The 20099-nt window shown below is 39.1% G+C and overlaps 1 protein-coding gene across 1 annotated transcript in view; it reads left to right on the forward strand.

The window, feature by feature from the left end:
* The window catches only part of PARD3 (par-3 family cell polarity regulator), a 388174-nt gene that overhangs the window by 94744 nt on the left and 273331 nt on the right, over positions 1-20099 (forward strand). Inside the window, exon 3 of the mRNA XM_026048772.1 lies at positions 8868-9048. Coding sequence (XP_025904557.1) covers positions 8868-9048 — 181 coding nt within the window. The remainder of the gene's footprint in view (positions 1-8867; positions 9049-20099) is intronic.

A 20099-nucleotide genomic window follows, 5' to 3' on the forward strand; every position in this document is an offset into this window, starting at 1 on the left:
AAGTTACTTGCAAGGGGAAAAGCAGTTGTTTACATTTAAGACTTCTTTTGGAGCCTTGTTATGCACAAAAAGAAGAATTTAATTGTTGACTTGCATTAAAATGCCAGGAATGTCTCTGCGACATTTGTTAATGCTAGATAATGAAGTTAGCTAAAAAAACYCACAGCTATCATTGTTTTTGAGGTCTCTAAAAAGTTTCTTGCGACAAAATAAAGTGTTATACTCAAGGCACAAGGTACACAGAGCTTTACCTTTTGAATAGACCTTGACAGTTGATTTAAAATAGGTTTAATTTAATAGATATTGTATTGTACACTGAAGATAATTTAGGCTAATGTCAAGGACAAGTGTTATCTATTCCTTTGTTGTAGTGAGGTATTGAAATAATGAGTGGAACAGAAGGGAATCAGGAAATGTTTGAAGTTTTTCATCTGTGTCTCTCGATGGGTATTTTTAATCACRTTCTCCTGGCTTTTGCATGCAAATTGCACTGAACAGCACATAGTATAAAAATTAGCAGTGGTATTTCACAAAATCTAGTTTCTTGAAGTTTAATAAGCTTGCAAAGATTGGCCTGTGTTTTAACTAACCAAATACCTTTTGTAGCTCAGTTAAATTACAATCTTAGATTTTAAATGATGCTGTTTTCATCCTGTAACAGAGGAATTGAAAACCTCTTTTTTTTTTCTTTTTTGAAGGTTTCTGAAACCATTATTTTCCCAGTACTCAAGGACTGCAGCTCCCAATGACAGCTGAGACAACTGTTAAGTTTTAATCCATCTTTATTTCAGCAATAGATCTTGCTGTGTGGCACCAGCCCCTCTAATAACCCCAGTGTCTCGATTACTGACTGCATAGCGGCTCTGCTTAACTGCTGCCCTCCRTGGCAGGAATAAAATCCAGAGCTCCTGCATGGGCCCTGCTGTCGGCTTGAAAATCTGCTGACCTGCAGAGTGATCCCATACCCATGAGCTCGGGCGAAGGGGGAACAACCAGGGTATCTTTTAGCACCTTGCCCCCTTCAAAAGAAGAGGCAGATTTTTATAGTGCGCTCTGAAAATGTGCAGAGCTTCCAAATAGGAGCAGCACTGAGGGACCCGCACGTGGGTTCTTGGGTGCCGAGGGAGCAGGAGTGCAGAGGCTGGAGCTGCCTTGTTCCTGCGCTGGGATCGGGCTGGAGCTGCCTTGTTCCTGCGCTGGGATCGGGCTGGAGCTGCCTTGTTCCTGTGCTCAGATGGGCTCCTGCTTTCCAGGCACAGAGCTCGCTCTTACACCGTGGTTTCCTTAGGCAGCTCTTTAAAAGCCAGAACAGGTATATGTTTTTTCCAATTTCTTTTCAAAATGAGCTCAAGGGCTAAAGCTGCAAATCACATGTGGTGGTAATTTTCCAGATCACATCCTGAATCTTGAATGAGAGAGATGTTTTTACAAAGGGTTTTTGGAAGGAGTCTCCTTTCTATACACTGAGAATTTAAGGAACTAACACGATGGCATTGTACTCTCTGTGCCTACAAAGGAAGTGTCAAATAAGAAAACAACCTATCACAAAAGTTGCATGACAAAAAGACATGATTGCAAAACCCTCTGGTTTAAAGCAGAGATATTTTCCCTGGTTGTTCTCATATCCCAAATGAGATGAAATAAAGTATTTTGTTTTCTACAATGGAGAGGGACTATATGAATGAAACAAAATGAGCTTCTGCTTGTAATATGTTCATTTTCACTGAGACACATAAGAAAAAGAACTAAAAGACATTGAAGAAGAAAAGAGAGAATGTTTTTCTCCATGCTTTCCTTCTCAGTTTAGCAGTAGTTGGGTATCGTTTTATGTCCTGGAATCCTTTCCCAATAGTTGTAATCAAGTAAGTAACTCTTGCAGTGCTGTTTGTAGTATTTGCAGTGTGAGTGGCCAGACTTCCCGCAAGAGATCAGAGCACAACRCTGGAGTTTGCCTGCTCTTTTGAAGCACCAGTGATGCCTGAATTCAGGGTGTTGGCTCCATTGAGAAGGAAAGGCCTGGGAGTTAATTCATTCTGACTGGGGAGCTTTCCTTAGTGCTGTTGGTTACAAAGAGCCACAGAAACGCAGCATTTTGGGGTGTGAGTTAGTGCCATAAAGCAGAGCTTAGGCCTGTTTCTGCACTGCACTGAGTCTCTAGCTCAACAGTAGATGGATGCAGGGAGAAGGAGGGAAAAATCTTTGAAAAATAATACATGTTTTAAAAATAATATATTTTAAAAATAGCCTAGGACCTTACAATACAGTATCTGAAATTGCATTAATTGAAGGGAGAAGATTAGATTGCAATTTAATATCAATTCTAGATATTTTCAGATCAAAGCATCCTAGAAAATAAATAATCAAAAGCAATGCTTTAATAATAAGCATATATACTTATTTCAGAATCATCTCTAAGATTTAAAGTTAATAAAGTAGAAGGTTCTTAAACTATCTGTAAAATCAAAGAATCCTTTGAAGTAACAGATGAGTCCTGATCTAGCAGATATAATTTAATTTGTTATGTTGAGCTGGGAAAGTGAAGGGCATTTACTTAATCAGCAGATTTGAGAATGACTTTCAATCAGACTCATGATTTTTTTTTCCAGTGGGAATTATTTGCATTATAGGAGGCAGATTATATTTAATCCATTGATTCTTTAAAATGAGGGTGGTCAGACACCAGAACAGGTTGCCTAGGGAGGCTGTCGAGTCTCTGTCCTTGGAGATCCTTGAAATCTTCCGAGCAGCCTGGTCTGTCCGGCCCTGCTTGGGGCACTTGGGCTCTGTGATCTCCAGAGCTGCCTCCCATTTTTTTACCCCTATGTTTCTATGTAAATCTGCACTTCTTGTGTGGTTTGTCTAAGGTCTGTTACAAAGAGTTAATGTAGTAGTAGAATCTGACCCTTAAAAAGACCTTTGTTTTTTTTTTTCAAAAAAATTTTTTTTTTGAAAAAAATTCTGGTTATAAGTTAAGAATTCAAATAAATTGCAGCAGTGTTTTTAAAGGGGACATAGACTGTTTTGCTCCCTTTTAGATGCATCATGTTGAAATGTAGTTATTGAAATACACGTCTGACTTCATGACTGATGCTGATTGATTAGAATAGGTAAAGACTGCTTCTTGACGTTAGATGGGTTTGTTGTTTGCATTTGAGCTTGCTAAAATTTGAATTGTACTTGCCCTTTTTCTTTTGAAATGTTGGATGATGTATAGGACACATCATGTGCAGGATGTAGGGTACAGAATGCCTCTATCTATCTATCTATCTATCTATCTATCTATCTATCTATCTTAAAGGTGTGAGCACTAGTGCATAATTCGTTAGGATGCTTTTTGTTCCCCTGCATTTCCTCTTACCAGCCCATTGAAACAGTAGTTATATTTAAATGGGTTTTTAATGAGCCATGTAGAAAAGTGAAGCTCAAGGAATGATAAGTATTTGGGTCCGCCACTGTGTCATTAAAGTTACTTCAGTTATCAGAAAGCCTACAAATTGATTTCATAGTTAGTTTTCTTCATATCTRAATAGTAATTAGCTACTGCTTTGTTAAATATTTTCCTGATTTTGTGTTTTCTCCTCTTATATTCATCTGTTCATTCACATGAGAAGCAACTTGTTGGCATTTCAGGATGCTTGGAAGTCTGAGGTGCCATTAGCTGAAATTTGATTTACTGCTGGGCCATATTAAATAAGTGCTTTTTAATTCTGCTTTGTAGTATTGAGTGAGGAGCAGGCAGAGTGTTGTGCTCACACGTGGCTATTGCCAGCTCTGCAGAGCTGCTGTAGGAATCTCAATATTCCCTTGGAATCTGCTTTGGTTGTGCTCTTTGCAAAGAGCCTATCTAGTTACAGGACCAGCTTGCTGATTCCTGGCCTAGGTTTATTTGAGACTTCTTAGCACTCTGGAAGAAACTACTGCTTGGGCTAGTTTAGATTTTAGAATCTTGCTTGGACTATCAAAATCTGTCTCTTCAAGGTCCCAAGTCTCCCATGCAAAAGTTACTCAATTCAGTTATTCGAATCAAGAGTTTTTCTGGRCTAGGCATAAGTTGGGCGGGAGGTTTGTTGCTGGTCTCAGTGCCCCATAAGGGCTGTTACTGGTGCCGTTTCCCTGGGTGCCTCGAAATGCCCTGCTCTGTATTCTGCTGGAAGCAGAAASAGAGAAAGTTGTGTGAAAGGCAGTTTCATTCCTTCCATCATATCCTGATGGCCATCCAGCAGGAGCAGAAACGCAGCATCAATTCCAGACCAGCAGCACAACTGTGGGGATGCAGACCACATCTGGAAAGTGTTGGATGGGCGAGGAGAGGAGCCAGCAAGGCAGCGAGAGGAACCGCGGCACCTGGGGTCATTCAGTGGAGCCARCTGCAGAGCAGTGGAACCAATTGGGGATGTCCTTGTGTGAAACTGTCTGATAAGCATCCTCGTGAGCAGAAAAGATTATTTTAAATGGCCTTCAATGAATCAAAAAGATAAGTGATTGGAGTTTTACCTCATGATAAAAGGAGTGGACAGGAAAACGCAGGGGATATGAAAACCAGACGATCACTTGGTGCCCTTCTGGTGTGAAAAGAGAGCTGTAGTCCCACCTGATCTTAAAATAACAGTCTGAGAAATCGTTACTTCTGCTGATGTCTAAACCTGAGGCAGCATCGAATTCATCAATATGGTTTACAGAAGAAATTTAAAATTCTGGAAAGTCACACAGGATAAATAAAATTCAAGTGATCTTTTTGATGATCTTATTTGTGTAAAAAGGCAAAGAAATGGAGCAAAAATGTCTAGATTTGAGTTTTGTGAAGCGGAGGGCTTCTGGTTTTGCTGCAGGGAGAGCTGACATAATTGCCATCATCACCATTTGATAATGATGAACCATTTTACATGCTCCTAGTAATTAATGAAAATGTAAACAACCATGACTGGTGGGTGAACATTTTTTATTCAGTTAATTAGCATCCAAATACTTAATCTAGTCTATTAATTGAGACTGCATATGTATTTACTCATTTTTAGTATACTTTAGAAGAATAATGTAAAAGTAAATTGCTTGAATGCAAGCTGCAGATACTGTGGTCAATAATTAAAATCAATCACCCTTTTTGGTTTTCATTTCAGTTATTTAGGTAAATATAACCAGGTTGGTATGATATCAGTCTTAGGCAAAGTAATACATAAGCTCATMGTGGTAGCCCTTTCAGAAAGAGGTAATTAATGCCCTACAGCCTGAGTTTGTGGGAAGCTGGGCAGTTGCACTGGTTGGAGAGACCTGCCTGCAGGGATCTGACACAGCACAGCCCTCCAGTCTCGAAGGCAACAGCACTGCAATATCTCAGGCCAGAGAATTAGCAAAAGTGAGTTCTTTGTAAGCAGTTTTCTTGATGGACATTGTGCATTTAGTCACATCCATAAGCTGCCCATTCTCATTTTCCTTTTTGCAGCTTATTGTAGAAATGGTCCTTATAGGCAAAAGAGAARTATATCAAATTGCAGCTGGTTTGTAAGCTTCACTTCTGCTTTTTTTTTCCTCTTGCAAGGTTGATGGTAGCAACAAGAAAAAATGTCTAAATGTACTAAGGGTCCAAGCACCTTCCTCCTCACTGGAAAGGTTGTTGGGCTTTACTGCAATTCCTTACATCTCTGTTTTCCTAAAATGGCTGTTGATCAAGTACAAAATTGAATTGCTTTTAAAAAAATCTTATGTTTTTTGCTAAATTCTCATAAAAGTACTTGAATTTCTTGCATTGCAGTCTAAAAAATTGGATTATTCTATGTTTTATGCATACTGACCTTTTGAAGATGATTTACCCTGATTTCATTGCAGAAATTGAATGATTTTCTGTAGCTGTTGTTCTTGCATTTGAAAATGCTAATAAATATTTTAAACTTTTTTTTGATGATTCTTCTATGCCAGCTTAAATTGATGAAAACATAGATCTCTATTGAAAAACTCCTTTCTGTTGTTTTGCATTATTATAATTAGAAATGCAAATATGCCAGTCTAAGTTATGGCTATCACTTATTAAATTTGTTTCAGGATAGCAAAGCAGTTTTTGCTACTAAATTTTATTGTGCCAATTTGCCATTGGCCAGTGTTTCAGTTCAGTGGTTGAAAAATGGAAATTGGGTGTCCTGGCTCCTGGGGTGATTAATCCCCACCTATACAGGTAGGCCTGGTGCCTACAGACTCAGGTTCCATGGGTGGGGGCTGTAATCTTTGCCAATCTGAGATTTAAAGCTATAAAATCTATAGGTTTACCAGTGAGAGTAAGGCTGATGAAAGCTTATCTGATATTCTGTTCTAGGTGCTGTGCCAAATTAATCTTAAATGTTTGGAGAAATCAAAAATTAATACTCCCTTTCAGGGTGTAGTGGAAGATGTTTTATGTGTTCTTGTTTCCATAACTTGTCATTCAAAAAATGGCTTATGAAGTTCAGGAAAATCAGGATCCAACACTGTGCCTATTCCCTTAAAGACTTCCAGTCCTSAAGACTTTAGGGATTATCATTGGGAAGGATTATTAGGGAAGGAGTGTGAGCACTGCCTTGGTAAAACTGGTTTGCAGAGAACTCCTAACTGGTGTCGCAGAGCTGCTGGGAACCTGTACTCAGGTATAAGCCATTACTGTAGAATAAGAAGCAGAGCTGCTCAGAATTAGGGAGCTTGAACATGGGTTTTGTTGCTTGAAATGTAACATGAAAAAGAATGAACAACTTGGAATGCTCTTCAGTGGAAATGAAACCTTTTGAAGGTTAGACACTGTCAAAATGGTACCTGAAAAAATATACAAGATCAAAAGCTAAGCTTGAAATGAGAAACATTAGTTTTTAGATGTTCTGAAGTCATAAAGTTGAGGAGTGACTGGTTGGAAGAAGCAAAAAGCTGCAGGCACCTTACACTAAAACTCATTTATAAATATATACAGTGGCATAAATTGAGTAATACCTGTCAGCCAGCCCCAGCGGAACAGAATGTAATTCTGGGATTAATTTTAACACATCTTGTAAAAGAGAAATAGATTTGATGCTTCTTCCTTGGAGTTGTTAAATACCCGGTTGTGCTGTGTTCTGATACCTTGCCTGTTCCCACTTGTGGATTAATTTATTTTCAGTTGGTGGAGGTTGATAATTAGCTTGTTATAAACGATCTAATGAAAGTGAGTGTTATGAGTGCAAAGTGGGCTCCCTTTGAGAGATATGCTGCCATTTATATGTAAGTATTGGCATTTCTCAATGTATTAGCAATTAAACTTCCTGATCCTCTTGCAGTATTGATGTTTCAGATGCTGTCAGAGCTCTTCTGTTGCTATCGTGCATGTAGGTTTCCCAGGTGAGAAATAACGAACTGTGGATTAAGGACATGCTCCACTGTGTGATGCTGCCAGCCAGGTTCTCCCCTGACCTGCCTGGCAGAGGATACTACAGAGTGCACTTACTTTTACCCTCAGTCACTTCGGTCTTTCTTTTTTCACATGTGCTAGAGACTGAAATTTAATAATATGAAACCTTGGCAGCAGTTTGCTTCTCATTCCAGTTTCAAAACTGGAAGAAAAAAACGATGTCTGAAAATATTTCCAAAAACTGAGTTCCGTTTCCACTTGGGTTTGCAGCTGAAGCTTTTAATTTTTACTGATGTTTGTGCAAGTCAGATATGAACTGCTGTCAAAATCAGTAGGATGATGAGATATCCTACTTAAAAAAAAAAAGGCAAACAAGGAAAATACAGAAAAATATAGAAAATATTCTCTCTGCTTCTTTTAGGTTATAGGAAGCTTCAAGTATTGTTATAACAAAATAAACAATTTGCAGAGATCAGCGTGGGTTTAAGTTGATTTGCTCCATTTACCATACCAATTTTGACAGAAGAATGCAATGCTTTCTTGGAAATGTCTTTCAAATATTACATTATAGATTAATTTATAGGTTGCAGAATGTTGTTAACCATGATTTTTTTTTCTCCATCTTGAAAATTAAGTTTTAAAATTAAATGTGTATAAGAGCTTGCCTTCTCTCTTTCAGTAGTTCACCAAAGATAAATTGGGAGAAGTTTATTTAAGTTTCAAAGAAAAGCATCCATTTACAGTGGAAAAAATATCTAAGATTTACGGAAAAATACCATGATGTTTTTCCTATTTCCCTTTCATTGGTGAAACAGCTTTAGTAAATCTTGTTCTATAAAATTAGTGATTTAGCTAATTTTCAGACTGTTTGACTTTTTAGGCTTGTCTTAGAGAAGCTATTTGCAAACATACAAAAATACCTGAGAAAGTCTGACTGATGGAGTTGTGCAAGAGAAGTGCACAACTTTAAATCATGTTAGTGAATAATAGATTATTAGGTAGCAGATGAATAGATGATGTTTCAGAGTGATTATAGCACTTCAAGACACTTATTTCAAGCTTTCAAGGTATGCACTTGTATCTTTTCTTATTGTATGGCTTTATTCCATGAAGAAAGACACCTTGTTGCTTGTGATTTATTTTTACAATGATGGTGTATATAGAGGTGTCAAAACACGGGCAATAGCTTCTGATGCATGGGCACTGGCACTCTGATTTTTGTGGGCTTTTTTTTGTGTTGCTGAGGAAGATAAAGTGGTTTGTGAGGAGAAGTGTAACTTCTCACGTCTACACTTGGTGCTGGCCACCCCCTTGGCCTCTGCACCAGCGGCAGAGCTGTTGACCCTTTGGACTTTGCATTTATTTAGTGGTTGCCTTCCCTTGGGCTAATCCCAGACAGTGATTTGAGCCTCTGCTGACAGATATTTCTTGCTGCTTGACGGGAAAAGGTGATGAAATGCTGATCTACAACAGCACTTTGATGTTGCTGCAATTTTTTCTAACAGTGGATTAAATTTGTCATTCGCAGCTTGTAGCTGTATTTGACGAGCAAGATCCACACCATGGAGGTGACGGCACCAGCGCCAGCTCCACGGGCACGCAAAGTCCAGAGATTTTTGGCAGYGAGCTTGGATCCAACACAGCTTCGGCCTTTCAGCCTTATCAAGCAACCAGTGAAATTGAGGTCACACCTTCAGTGCTCCGTGCAAGTGAGTATGCGTTCCTAGTGTCCCAACACGTTTCATCTTAATTTACAAGGATGCCAAGCACTGTTGTCCATTCGTGCTACTGGGAATATCATTCATTATCTGACTGTCTTGAAAGCTGATCAGAATTGAGAAACTGCATAGATGCATGTTGCACACAAATAAATAAATCTCTCTGCTTTAATAAATTAGTTCTAAGCTGCTTTTAGCAGCAMTAAGCTCTGTGTTCCTAGATCAAAATTGTCCTGCAATGAAAATGATAGCAAAATAGCTAAATGAAGTTGCTGCATGGTGTAGCTTTTAGTTTGCTAACAGTTTATTCTGTTCAATGATGAAGAAAATGGTAGAAAGTAACTAAAAATAGGAGCACTTTCTACTAAAACTTGGAAGATTATACTTTTCACCACTCAATAAAAACACCTGGTCATTTACTGTGTTGTAATTTTTTCTTTTCTTTACCAAAATAAACTATAGCTAGGGAACATCCTTTGATTTATTTCTTTCAAAGTGGAGATTTGTTTCAAAGCTGTGATGTAGGGATTATAAATCTACAGTTCTTTTCCAGGCAGAATCTTTGAGTACTTCAATAAGGGAAAAAGCTAAACAACTACTTACTATGCATTTTTTACTGTCATTAAAAGTAACAAGCAAGTAAGAAAAAGTATTAGGTAAAGCATTGTGCCCCTGTTTATTTATAGCATCTATTCTTTTTTTCACAGAAGCTTTGAAAAGTTTTTTAGGAATATATTTCTGCTTTTTCTGCTTTGYAGGGTTCATTCTTAATCTTTGTTAGATTTCCTTAGCAGTGAATTCTTGCTAGCAGTGATCAGTTAAAAACACACATGGAAAAGTTAGAAAACTCTGTGAAATTCAATGTGTTTTTTTTCCCAGAGGATTCTGTAAAACAGGGAATAGCTTTTTGAAAGTTAGCTTACATATAGACAATCTTTAATTAGGCTTTACTAATTCTATACTAGAATATAGAACTAAATTAGGGAAAGGAGTAATGGCAGGTAAGAGCAAAGAGGATCTGGAACTTCAGGACACGTTTGCTGTCACTATGGTATGCCAATTACTAMATGCGTGTCTGATTTCTATGCACAAGCCAAAAAACTGTCTCCTGAGCTCTCAGCACAGGGTGGTTTTGAACAAACAAATGCATACAAATTTTCTCCTTAGCATGATTATCTGGTATATTATTCAGGACATTGATGTTAGTGCATCAAAATCATACAGCACAGATAAAATTCAGTGATATATTGGCCAGCCCGCTTATCTTMAGTGTCATTCTGGTAAGTACATGTATCTCTTAGTGAGTTCACTGCTTCTTAAAATGACGAGAAATGCTTTGAGACCTTGCAATGAAAAGGTCTTTAGGCATGCAGAAGACTATTAAAAATGTTGGTAAAAATTATAGCTCTTTTGGTAGCTCTTTGTAAAAGCATGCAAAAATAAAACAGGCAGAAGAATTTGTTATAAATATGTTAATATGGATCAAAGGACTTCACCTATCTTTTTTTTTTTCTTTTTTTTTTTTTTTGATGTGCACAATAGAAATATTTTGTTTCTAAATGTTCCAAACAACAGGCTTAGACTCCTAGTCCAGTAATATTATCCCATATTAAATATACCTATTTCAAGAATTTCATTTAAATATACATTGAAAATGGAAATAATATCCCTATTGTATTTCCTTTATAACATGTGAAGCGAAGCACAGCATACAAATGGTATTCTCAGCATTTCAAATAATTATCTTCTTACTGTGTAAGTTCTATTCAGCAAATAAAACCCATCCAGTTTTGTGGTAGATGCAGCTCCTGATTATTACATGTTGACAAGGTCATATATCTATTAATTGGATTGGAGATGGGATACAAAATTGCTGTAATTATTGTAATTTTCTAGCTAATTGTAGGGTTGGCGGTGAATATTTTACTTCTAACAAATGAAAAACAGTATTCCATGTGAAATTGGTTTACAGCGTGGTTTATAAYGTCGTGTTTTGCACGTCGGGTGCTTCTTGCTGCTCTGCGCGCTGGGCGCCGCTCCGCGCAGGCCGCAGGGGCCCTGCGGGCAGCGCGGCCTACATGGCGCTCACCTGCGCCGCCATGTTCGGCCTTGCTGGGCCGCAGCCCAGCGCCTCGGCTGGGGCTGCTTGGGGGCCGCCGAGATTCCCCTCTCTTTGTTCTCGTTGCCACGTTACCCCTTTTGTTTGTTTATGGATCACGCCATCCTTTCTCGCCTGGAAAGGGAAAGGTTAGCGAGATCAGGTCCGCCTGGGAAAGTAATATTCGTCTGCATTCCCTCTTTTCCCATGCACGGCAGAGCCTGTGCTTGGCTCAGCGTGGGGAGGCTGGTGCAAATTGGATCTTGCTGACTAAATGCGGAAATAAAATAGTGCCGGTCCCCTCCCCTGTGTGGCTTTGCATTGTGAAAAGGCGATTCATCCGTACAAGCTCCTCTTTTCTTTGTGCTTCCCATGTACCCCTTTCTTTTACTGCTTTTCTGCTACCTAGGGTAGAGCTTCTTGTTTTTGTGTTTCATGAGGAGAGCTGGATCTTTCCGTAAGCCCACAGCCCAGCGGACGCTTTCGGTGTGTGCCCACRTGCCCTCTGCGTGGGGCTGGGAGCTCACGGGAGAGGATTGTTAAGGCAGACAGATCCTTATTCCCTGCTGAAATATAAACTCGAGGCGCAGGTGAAAATTGCCAAACCTAATGAGCAATTTGGCAGCTAAGACAGGATGTCAGGCAGTGACAGTTCAGCAGCGGGTGCACTGCCTGTGAACCAAGTTGTTTGTTTCACAGCCTTGCATTTAAATATCGTAAATAAAATCTGCTTTCAACTACATGAGATATTGTGAAAACAGCCTTCTCTTTGTCTGGATTTCCTTTTAAGTTATTTAGGTCTATTAAGTAACCAAGGGTGGTCTTAGTTCTTGGGCTTGGTGTGGTGATATGTTTCAAATCTCTCTCTTGCAGCAGTTACAGTTACAAAGCATTTTTAACATGTAATTTTATTTGGGAAAAGTATTGGGAAAGGCAGAGAAAACTATTTTGTTTCACTTGGAAGTAGAGAAGTGTAGGGAGTGGGGGCTTCTTCTTTCTCCATCTGCCTAATGGGAAGCATAGAGACTAGGAAACCAGATGTGCGCAGCGATGGGTCATGGGTTGGTAACCAACATGCGTTACAAAAGGGCAACTCCAAAGAAAGATCTGGAGATAAAAAATGATTGTGAARATTGGAGCAGGTTTTCCGGAGAAGTTGTGCTATCTCCCTCCTTGGAGATGAAGCAGAACTTGACTGAAGATGGCGCTGGGCAGCCTGATCTAAGCTGGCCTGCTTTGTGGGGRGASGAGTTGGGCCAAATGACCTCCAGMGGTCCCTTCCAACCTCCTGTAATCTGTGATTTGGACAATAATTAAGAAATGAGTGTTTGCTTCTTAAACATATTTTTAAGGCAAATGATATTTTTAGTGAAATATTTAACACAGAGTTTTGCAAGCATCTGGTGTGGGGTGTTTTTTTTTTTGTTGTTGGTTTTTTTTTTTTTTTTGGTGCTGTGTGTTCAGCTTCCCACTTGATACATGGCTGGATGTTGTGCTAGCTGATGTCAATGTGACCTGGTTAAGCTGACCGTGCCTTTTAGGGAAACTGGCACTTTGGTTTGCAGGACACGTTCTGGTAGCTGGGTCAGCTACTTGAAACCCAGAGATGGGGCTAGTGCAARGTTTTCTCAGAGGCTGGAGGGTGAACATCGGGCCAAGACACTGACCAGAACTTGGGTCTAAAAAATTAACAGCAGCTATCTGAAAACTGCACTGCYGTGATAAATTTGCTCAAATGATTTCTATAATGTCCTTTAGCAGGACTCCTGCCATCACTTTCATATGCTGTTCTCCTAAGAAAACTAGGGAAAAAATGTAATAAATGAGAATATTAAGAATATTTTGAAGCTAATGCACAACTGGCTGTGAAGAAGTACTAAAGGGGAAAAGGAGCAGGGAACTGACTGATGGCCAAAGAAAGAYGTAAAGTTGCAGACACTTGTTCTGTAGATATCTGTGTGCACGCAGGTTTTATCCTGCAGTAAGTGCAAGTTTGTTCCTCACAGGTAAGAGTCTGCATGCAGACTTTCACTGTGAATTTGCTGATATATTAGAAGTTCATGACCTTGCTTACATCAAAGTTGTGCATCTGTCTGTTTTGACCCTCTGAGCAGTTGTTAGTAGCTCACTGATAAATTAGTAGGATGAACCAGTTCCTGAGGGCTGTCTTARGTTAAGGATTGTTCAGCCTTTTAAATCTGAACTGGAATATAGAAAGCTAAGATGGAGTTTCAAGCACTTGGTATGTTAGGGTTTCAGTGCAACATTCACTTCATATATTTATAAAACATCAAGAAATCAATGAGGTGAGTGCAGTCACTACAGCTAGGAAGGAAAAAGGGAATCACAACGTGAGGCTTGGGAAAGGCTGGCAGCACAGCGCTGTGTGAAGGATCTGGCCACGATAGTGAGTTACAAGCTGATAACTTGTGAGTTGCCATATTATGCTTTCCCATCAAAGGCACATGCTGTTCTGGGCTCTCTTAAACAGTGTTGTAAAATGCTGAGAGGAACAACTGTATTTTGCTCAGCAGCAGGAAGATTGGAGTGACCTGCTGTCACACTAGACTTGAATTGTAAACAAGTGGGAGAGAGCTGAAAGACAGCAGCAAGAACAAAATGCTTCAAAGTCAATGACCAGGCACTGAAAAAAAAAAAAAAAAAAGTGGTTTATTCAGTTAAGGCAAGATAAAACTGACAGCAACCAAAACTGCAAATGCATGTTCTCCATGTCCACCAAGAAAAGAACAGTTCACAGAATCACACAGAATGGTGGAGGTTGGAAGAGATCTCTAGAGATCACCTAGTCCAACCCCTCTGCTCCAGCAGGGACACCCAGGGCAYGGGGCACAGGGCGGCATYCAGGCAGATTTTGAAGATCTCCAGAGCARGAGGCTCCACAACCTCCCTGAGCAGCCTATGCCAGGGCTCYGTCACCCTCACAGGAAAGAAGTTCTTCCTCACGTGGAGGTGGAACTCCCTGTGTTGGTTATCTTGGGGAAATTTTCTTTACAGAATGATCACTAAGCCATTTTAAACAACTTGTAGACCTTAATTTAATTKAATTTAACTTTATTGTATTGTATTTTATCTTATTTTTGTTACACGTTGTGGCCCAGGTGGGTACAGTGAGCCCGCTGCAGAGCTGAGCTCTCCTCTCCGCTCGGTGCTGCCAGACGCGGTGCCGCATGGCAGGAAGGCAGCCTGGGAGCTCCAGGCCGCCTGCTCCCATCTGGCTGGGCACTGCCCTGAAACCACCCGTTACACTGTCATCCATCGTCAAGACACACTGTAAGGACCCGCTGCATGTGTCTTTTCATAGCATCTCACAATTCAAATCTCCAAAACATCCAATACTAGGCGAAACAATTCAAGGTGTTAGTGCATAAATGTGTGAATTTCAAGTGCCTCAAAATTGCTGTTTTAGCTATGACACTTCAGTTTGCTTCTCTAAGTACTTATCTACTGAGCTGTAAATGAAAATGAGGATTAATTCATTAATATTTCTAAGTGTCTTTGTGTAAAGGGTTGGGGCAGCGCATGTTATTATGTTGGCAAAGAGCTGCAGAGGTAAGTTCATGTTCATTCCTGTTTCCARAATGACGATGGTTTTGGCACTCGTCTTTGTATTTCTTTGTCTCCTTTCTCCATCTGTGAGCCAGCTTTGTATCTGGAAACCCTGTTTCTCTCAAATGCTGAAGAACTAAGGAGACAAGACATGTAAAAAAGGTGGAAGAGAAAAATGGGCTCATCAAAACAGCTATTTGGAGCTTTGTCAGATGGAGTTATCTCCAAGGTTAAATAGCTGCTGCAGCCAAATCCATCCACATTTATAATGCAAGATTATGGCTTAGAGGCAAAGCTTGCTTAAATCAGTGGGAAGTTTTCTGCTGGCTCCATCGAGCGTTGGATAAGATTAGGTTTTTCCTGTAAGTTTCCTCAGTTGGAAGCAGTGTTAAAGTGAAGTGTGGGTATATTCAGTGTCCACAAGCCCAGGACAGTAACTGGAATGACTTCCAAAAGATTTCATAAATATTATTTCCACTCTGACATACTTTCCTGGTTCTAAGATGTGTCCTTTACCATAATGGATAACATTAAAAGAGCCTAGAACCGAGGCTTGTGCTGAGTCGTTGGCAGCGAAATAAGAAAGGCTTCTCATGACCACTATTTTGAGAAGATTTAGCAAAATCTGTTTCCTCACCTTTTAGTGCTCTTGCCATTCAGGAATTCTGATTACCCTTATTCCTGTAGCTCTATCAAGGATATGATTGTTTTAAAGATAGTTATTGAATCAGAAAATCAGTACCAGGTGCTTCTCTCTTCCGTGAGGCTGAATCGGTTCTCTCTGCAGCTCTTAGTTCTGACTTGAGTGATCTCCAGTTGGAATTTTCTCCAAGTGTCATGTTCTGCTGCTAATTTTGGATTGCAGAGCAGTTTAAAAACCATGTGTTTTTACTGAGACCTTGACACTTTTGTAAAAACACATGGATTTTAAACTGCCTAACTTACTAAATTAACCTTTTGTATCTTCAGTCTTCTTGGTATATCATCAAGGAAAATGCTGTAGCTTCTATTAGGATTAAAAAAAGCCTGGAACCAATAAAATAAAATATTTTAGAACTTACTGGATGCTCTAAAGAAAACCTTAGTGACCAGAGGGCATTTCAACATTCATTCCATATGGTGAAATCTTCTTCTCTGGGGATGGGTAATGAGAAGTAATAAAAATATGATATGGTATCTGATGCAGTATGAAATAATATGGTGGTATTTGAGATTATAGCTACAGAACAGAGTACAAGGGAGATGATAAGGAATGATTATTAAGATGTGAAATATTCAATTTGAATGTTCTAAGAAGTCAGGCTGGATATTAGTCTAAATTTGACATGTTAAATAGATTTAATGATCATTTGAATAAGAAACTATTATGGAAATCACAGATGTATTCAAAGAATGTTTACATATGCATGGGTATTGTGTTTTTGTGTGTGTGTGCGTGCCTTTTTTTAACCCTTCTTTAATGATTTTTGATTTTTTTTTCTGTAAGGGGACTATTTTCATTTACATTGACATTTTAAAGCATTTTATGAAACAAAATAGCAGGGCAAAGTTCATTGTATTCTGATGCCACAGGTTTAATCCTATTTTGAGAAATCTATTTATTGAAACACTTTGTCATCACAGTCATAGCAATGAGTGTAATAACTCCTTCTGTAGTTAGTTTCTTGATTTCTCTGATATTTCAGGTTATTTCACTGTAAGCAGAGAAGAAGTAACACAGTAAAGATGAAGGGATGTGAATCTGAAATGAGTAGAAAATATTTTTTCAGGGTACAGACAATCATCCTKTGTATTTTTTTCTTCAGGGAGGCATGTGCATGTGTTCCACTTTGGGCCAGCTGTAACAGATCGTCCTTGTGTGTCATTTCTGAAAAGGCAGAGTAGCATTTACGGTTGCTTATTCCAAGATGTGATAAACCCTGTGCTTCAAGGCAAGCCAGTGTCCAGAGTCACCAGTAACTGCTCTGCAGGCTGCACGTGGCTTTGCTCTGAGGCAGCAGCATTAGTCTCTGTAGGCGGTGCAGTACTGACATAAATTACTCACAGAGAATTTACCAACACAAGAGGATACAGAATTTGTCAAATGTACTTAATTATTCACTCAGTCTTAATTGGGATGATCTTATTTGATAGGAAATCTCTTTGCAGACAGAAAACAAAAAAGCACTTAGGAAAGAGGGACTGCATTGCTGTTACAAGCCTGACCATTACCTAATCATTAATAATGCTCTGTGGTCAGCCTCCTCGGGTAGAAAAATCAATGCTGTTTAAAGAAGGTTATAGGGTTGGCAGAACCTTCTAAAGCCAGTGGCTCTGTGCCTTGCTGGCCGCACTGCTCTGCTGCGGCCTGGGCAAGTCTTCAGTGCAACCGCTGAAAAGGGAAAACAGAAAAAAAAGAAAAAAAAAAAAGAAAACCAAAACCAAAGCGGCATGTGGCCCACTAGCCCAAGGCAGTAAGATATTAAACTTATAGTTCAGTCTAAGAATATATTTTGACTTCCAYGGGAGCGTTGTCTCTTGTTTTTAATCTACCAGGGATCTGCTTGCTCCTTCTTTTATTGCATTTGCAGCCTGTAAACTTGCATATTCTTGCTTTCAGATGGGGAGATGTTTTGGGGAGAGACCACCTCTTTTGCTGACTCCTGGTTTTGGTCTTTTGATGTGTGCTTTTGAGGTGGATGAAACAGTGACAGACGCTGCTGGTTGAATAGGGTGGTTTTGTAGGAGAGAACTTCGGCTTTTGTTTATGATTTTCAAGGTAATCTGGCTTAGTCTAAAAATCTTGATTAGTATAACAGTCAACGCAGGTCCCAAGAAATCAGTTAAAATGTATACTTTTTATATACATAAAACTGCATAGGTTTAAAAATGAAAGCAAAAATAGTGCATATAAATAATATATGAATATAAATTCTTTGTACTACTACTTTCATGCACACAGTAAAGGCATATACAAAGATAGCAAATTAAACTCTTCTGTTAGCTTCTGCAAATTATGCATGCRGGCTGGGGGACTAGGCTCTCAAAGCAAACTTTGATCAGCCATTAAAGCCCTATTGCTAATGGCTGCATTTGATTCATCTCTGCATTCAGCAGTGTTCACAGCTGGAATTAAAACTGGGACTTCTTTGTCAATCACTGAGCAGCACATGATTCAAAGCTGACACCATGAATGGGCTTAATATGAACAAAGTTTTCATTCTGCAACTAAGTTAATCACTGAARGAACCCCTGTTTTTCACCTGTGTTGAGCGATGGTCACCCTTAGGATGAATTCATCTCAMTTATTTTGCAAAATATTTCAGAGTAAGGCAGAATATGCCCTAGAATAACTGTATTGACTATTTCCATTTGACGGGGGAGAGAAACAGAAGTGTCCAGCTCTGAAATAGATGTCTACAGAATCTGAACCCCATTCCTTGTGCAGTTCAACCTCACAGTCTGCAAAAGTAAACTTTTATTTAAGAGGATCCTTTTTCTTTTTTAAGAAGAAGGATGTTGTCTTAAAGACTGTAAGTTAGGTATTTGAGTGTAGGCTCCAGTGGCATTTTACAAAGCCAAAGCCCTGTGAATTTAACCTTCAGAGTGATTTAACTTGGACACAGAAAATCCCTACCAACACTGTCATAAAGCTTTTGCTTGGCGAGTATATTTGGTGTGCAGAAAACACGTCATGGATGCAGGTATACCCATACCCAGGGTCGCTCTTTGTGAGGTAAAATTGTGTTCAACCAAAGTCTGTTGGTTTAACCATAGTATTTTACAGATGTGATCCTCTTTGAAACTGGAATCAGCAGATAGACAGTTTTTGTGGTGCTACTCTGAAACCTGTGAAATTCTTTGAAGAGGCATCTCTRCTGTTTCTGCTCTGCATTCTCAGAGTTAGAAGCATTCTGTGTATTATACACAGTACTCAAAAACTAGGCTAAATCTGGAGGAATGTATCTGAGATAGAGTTACTAGGCACTGAAGGGCTTAACCAAACCAGACTTTACCCAAGTTCTGTCTAATGAGGTGTCTCTGTACTGTGTTCCCTAGTGGGTCCCACAGTGCCAGGGCTTTTTGGGGTGTGGGTAGCCCTGTGGGTCTCACGGCTTTATTGTTGTAGATAGCTCAGCCCTCCAGCTGCTGGGAAGCTCTCTCAATATACAGTCAGCCTTGGAATGGCAAAGTGGGGAAAAGTCATCTGGCCAGTATAGACTCTTAAGGAAAATGCCTTTGCAGTTTGCAGAGTGAAGGACACTTAACAGTGAGCAACAACTGTGGAGGCTCTTTCAAATGAAATGCTATTTGAAGCATTGCTTGCAGTTCATTTTTATTGCATTATAAAAGAATAAAATTGTCTTTACTATTTCCTGATAAGGTAGGTAATGCCGGGATGCATCTTATTAACCAGCCCTGTAGCCTAGACAAATCAATTTTTCTGCAGTGGTTTTTGATAAATCCTCTTTTTATCTCCCTACTTTTAGATATTTTTCAGCCAAAACCTCAAAAATGTTGCCTGTATTTGAAAGCTGCCTTCACCAAATGTAAAAAAAACATTAGCTTCTTCTATTCCAATCCATTTTAAGCTCTGATGTTTAAGACCTTCATTAGATGACACAGGGATTTTAGGTCAAGTACTGCCTGACTTTTGCATAGTGAAGTGTCTTCATGTTTTATTCAAAATTTTAGTTGAGTTCTTGACTAACAGGAAAGTAAATAAAAATGAAAGGCTTCCTAGGAGTGGTACAATGAAAGATATGTGGAATTGCTTTTACAGAAGACCTGTATGACATTTACCTGTGAGAAATATCCATTAAATAAGTGTATAAAGAGACTGCTCTAGTTTGACACAGAGGCAATATTTATTGAGTACTGTACATATGGATGATTTATCCCTACTTCTGTTTTAAGTTCAGTTTCTAAGTAGTGGAACAGAGATGGTTCTGTGGTCCTCATTTCCCAGAACTTTTTCCTATGGCATTTAAGAGGTAAGATTACAATGAAGCATTTTCACTTTTTCCACCTATAGGGGTAGGGGAAAATATATTTGCTGATACCAAAATTATGTATCTATTTAGCACTTTTGCTCACCAAGAGTGTTCACCAACATCTGTGAAGGAACAAAGTAGTAACTCAGTTCCGTGCTTGGAGGATGCAGCCATCCTCATTCTGTTGAGATGTTAATTCAATTCAAAAACTACACGATCGAATGAAAGGTGCAGTWTTCTTTCATTCTTTTACTCAAGATAGAATGAGACTTTACAGGAACATAAATATGTTTCTCTTAGCGTAAATACACACCTAGGGATTGGATAAAACCTTCTCCTGCCATTCGTGTCTGGAACTTTGTTGTTCATTTGTTTGACTTTCATTTTTTATAAATATATATATA

The sequence above is a fragment of the Nothoprocta perdicaria genome, unplaced genomic scaffold (genome assembly GCF_003342845.1).
Source record: "Nothoprocta perdicaria isolate Ctin4 unplaced genomic scaffold, notPer1 scaffold_57, whole genome shotgun sequence".
NCBI classification, from domain to species: Eukaryota; Metazoa; Chordata; class Aves; order Tinamiformes; family Tinamidae; genus Nothoprocta; species Nothoprocta perdicaria.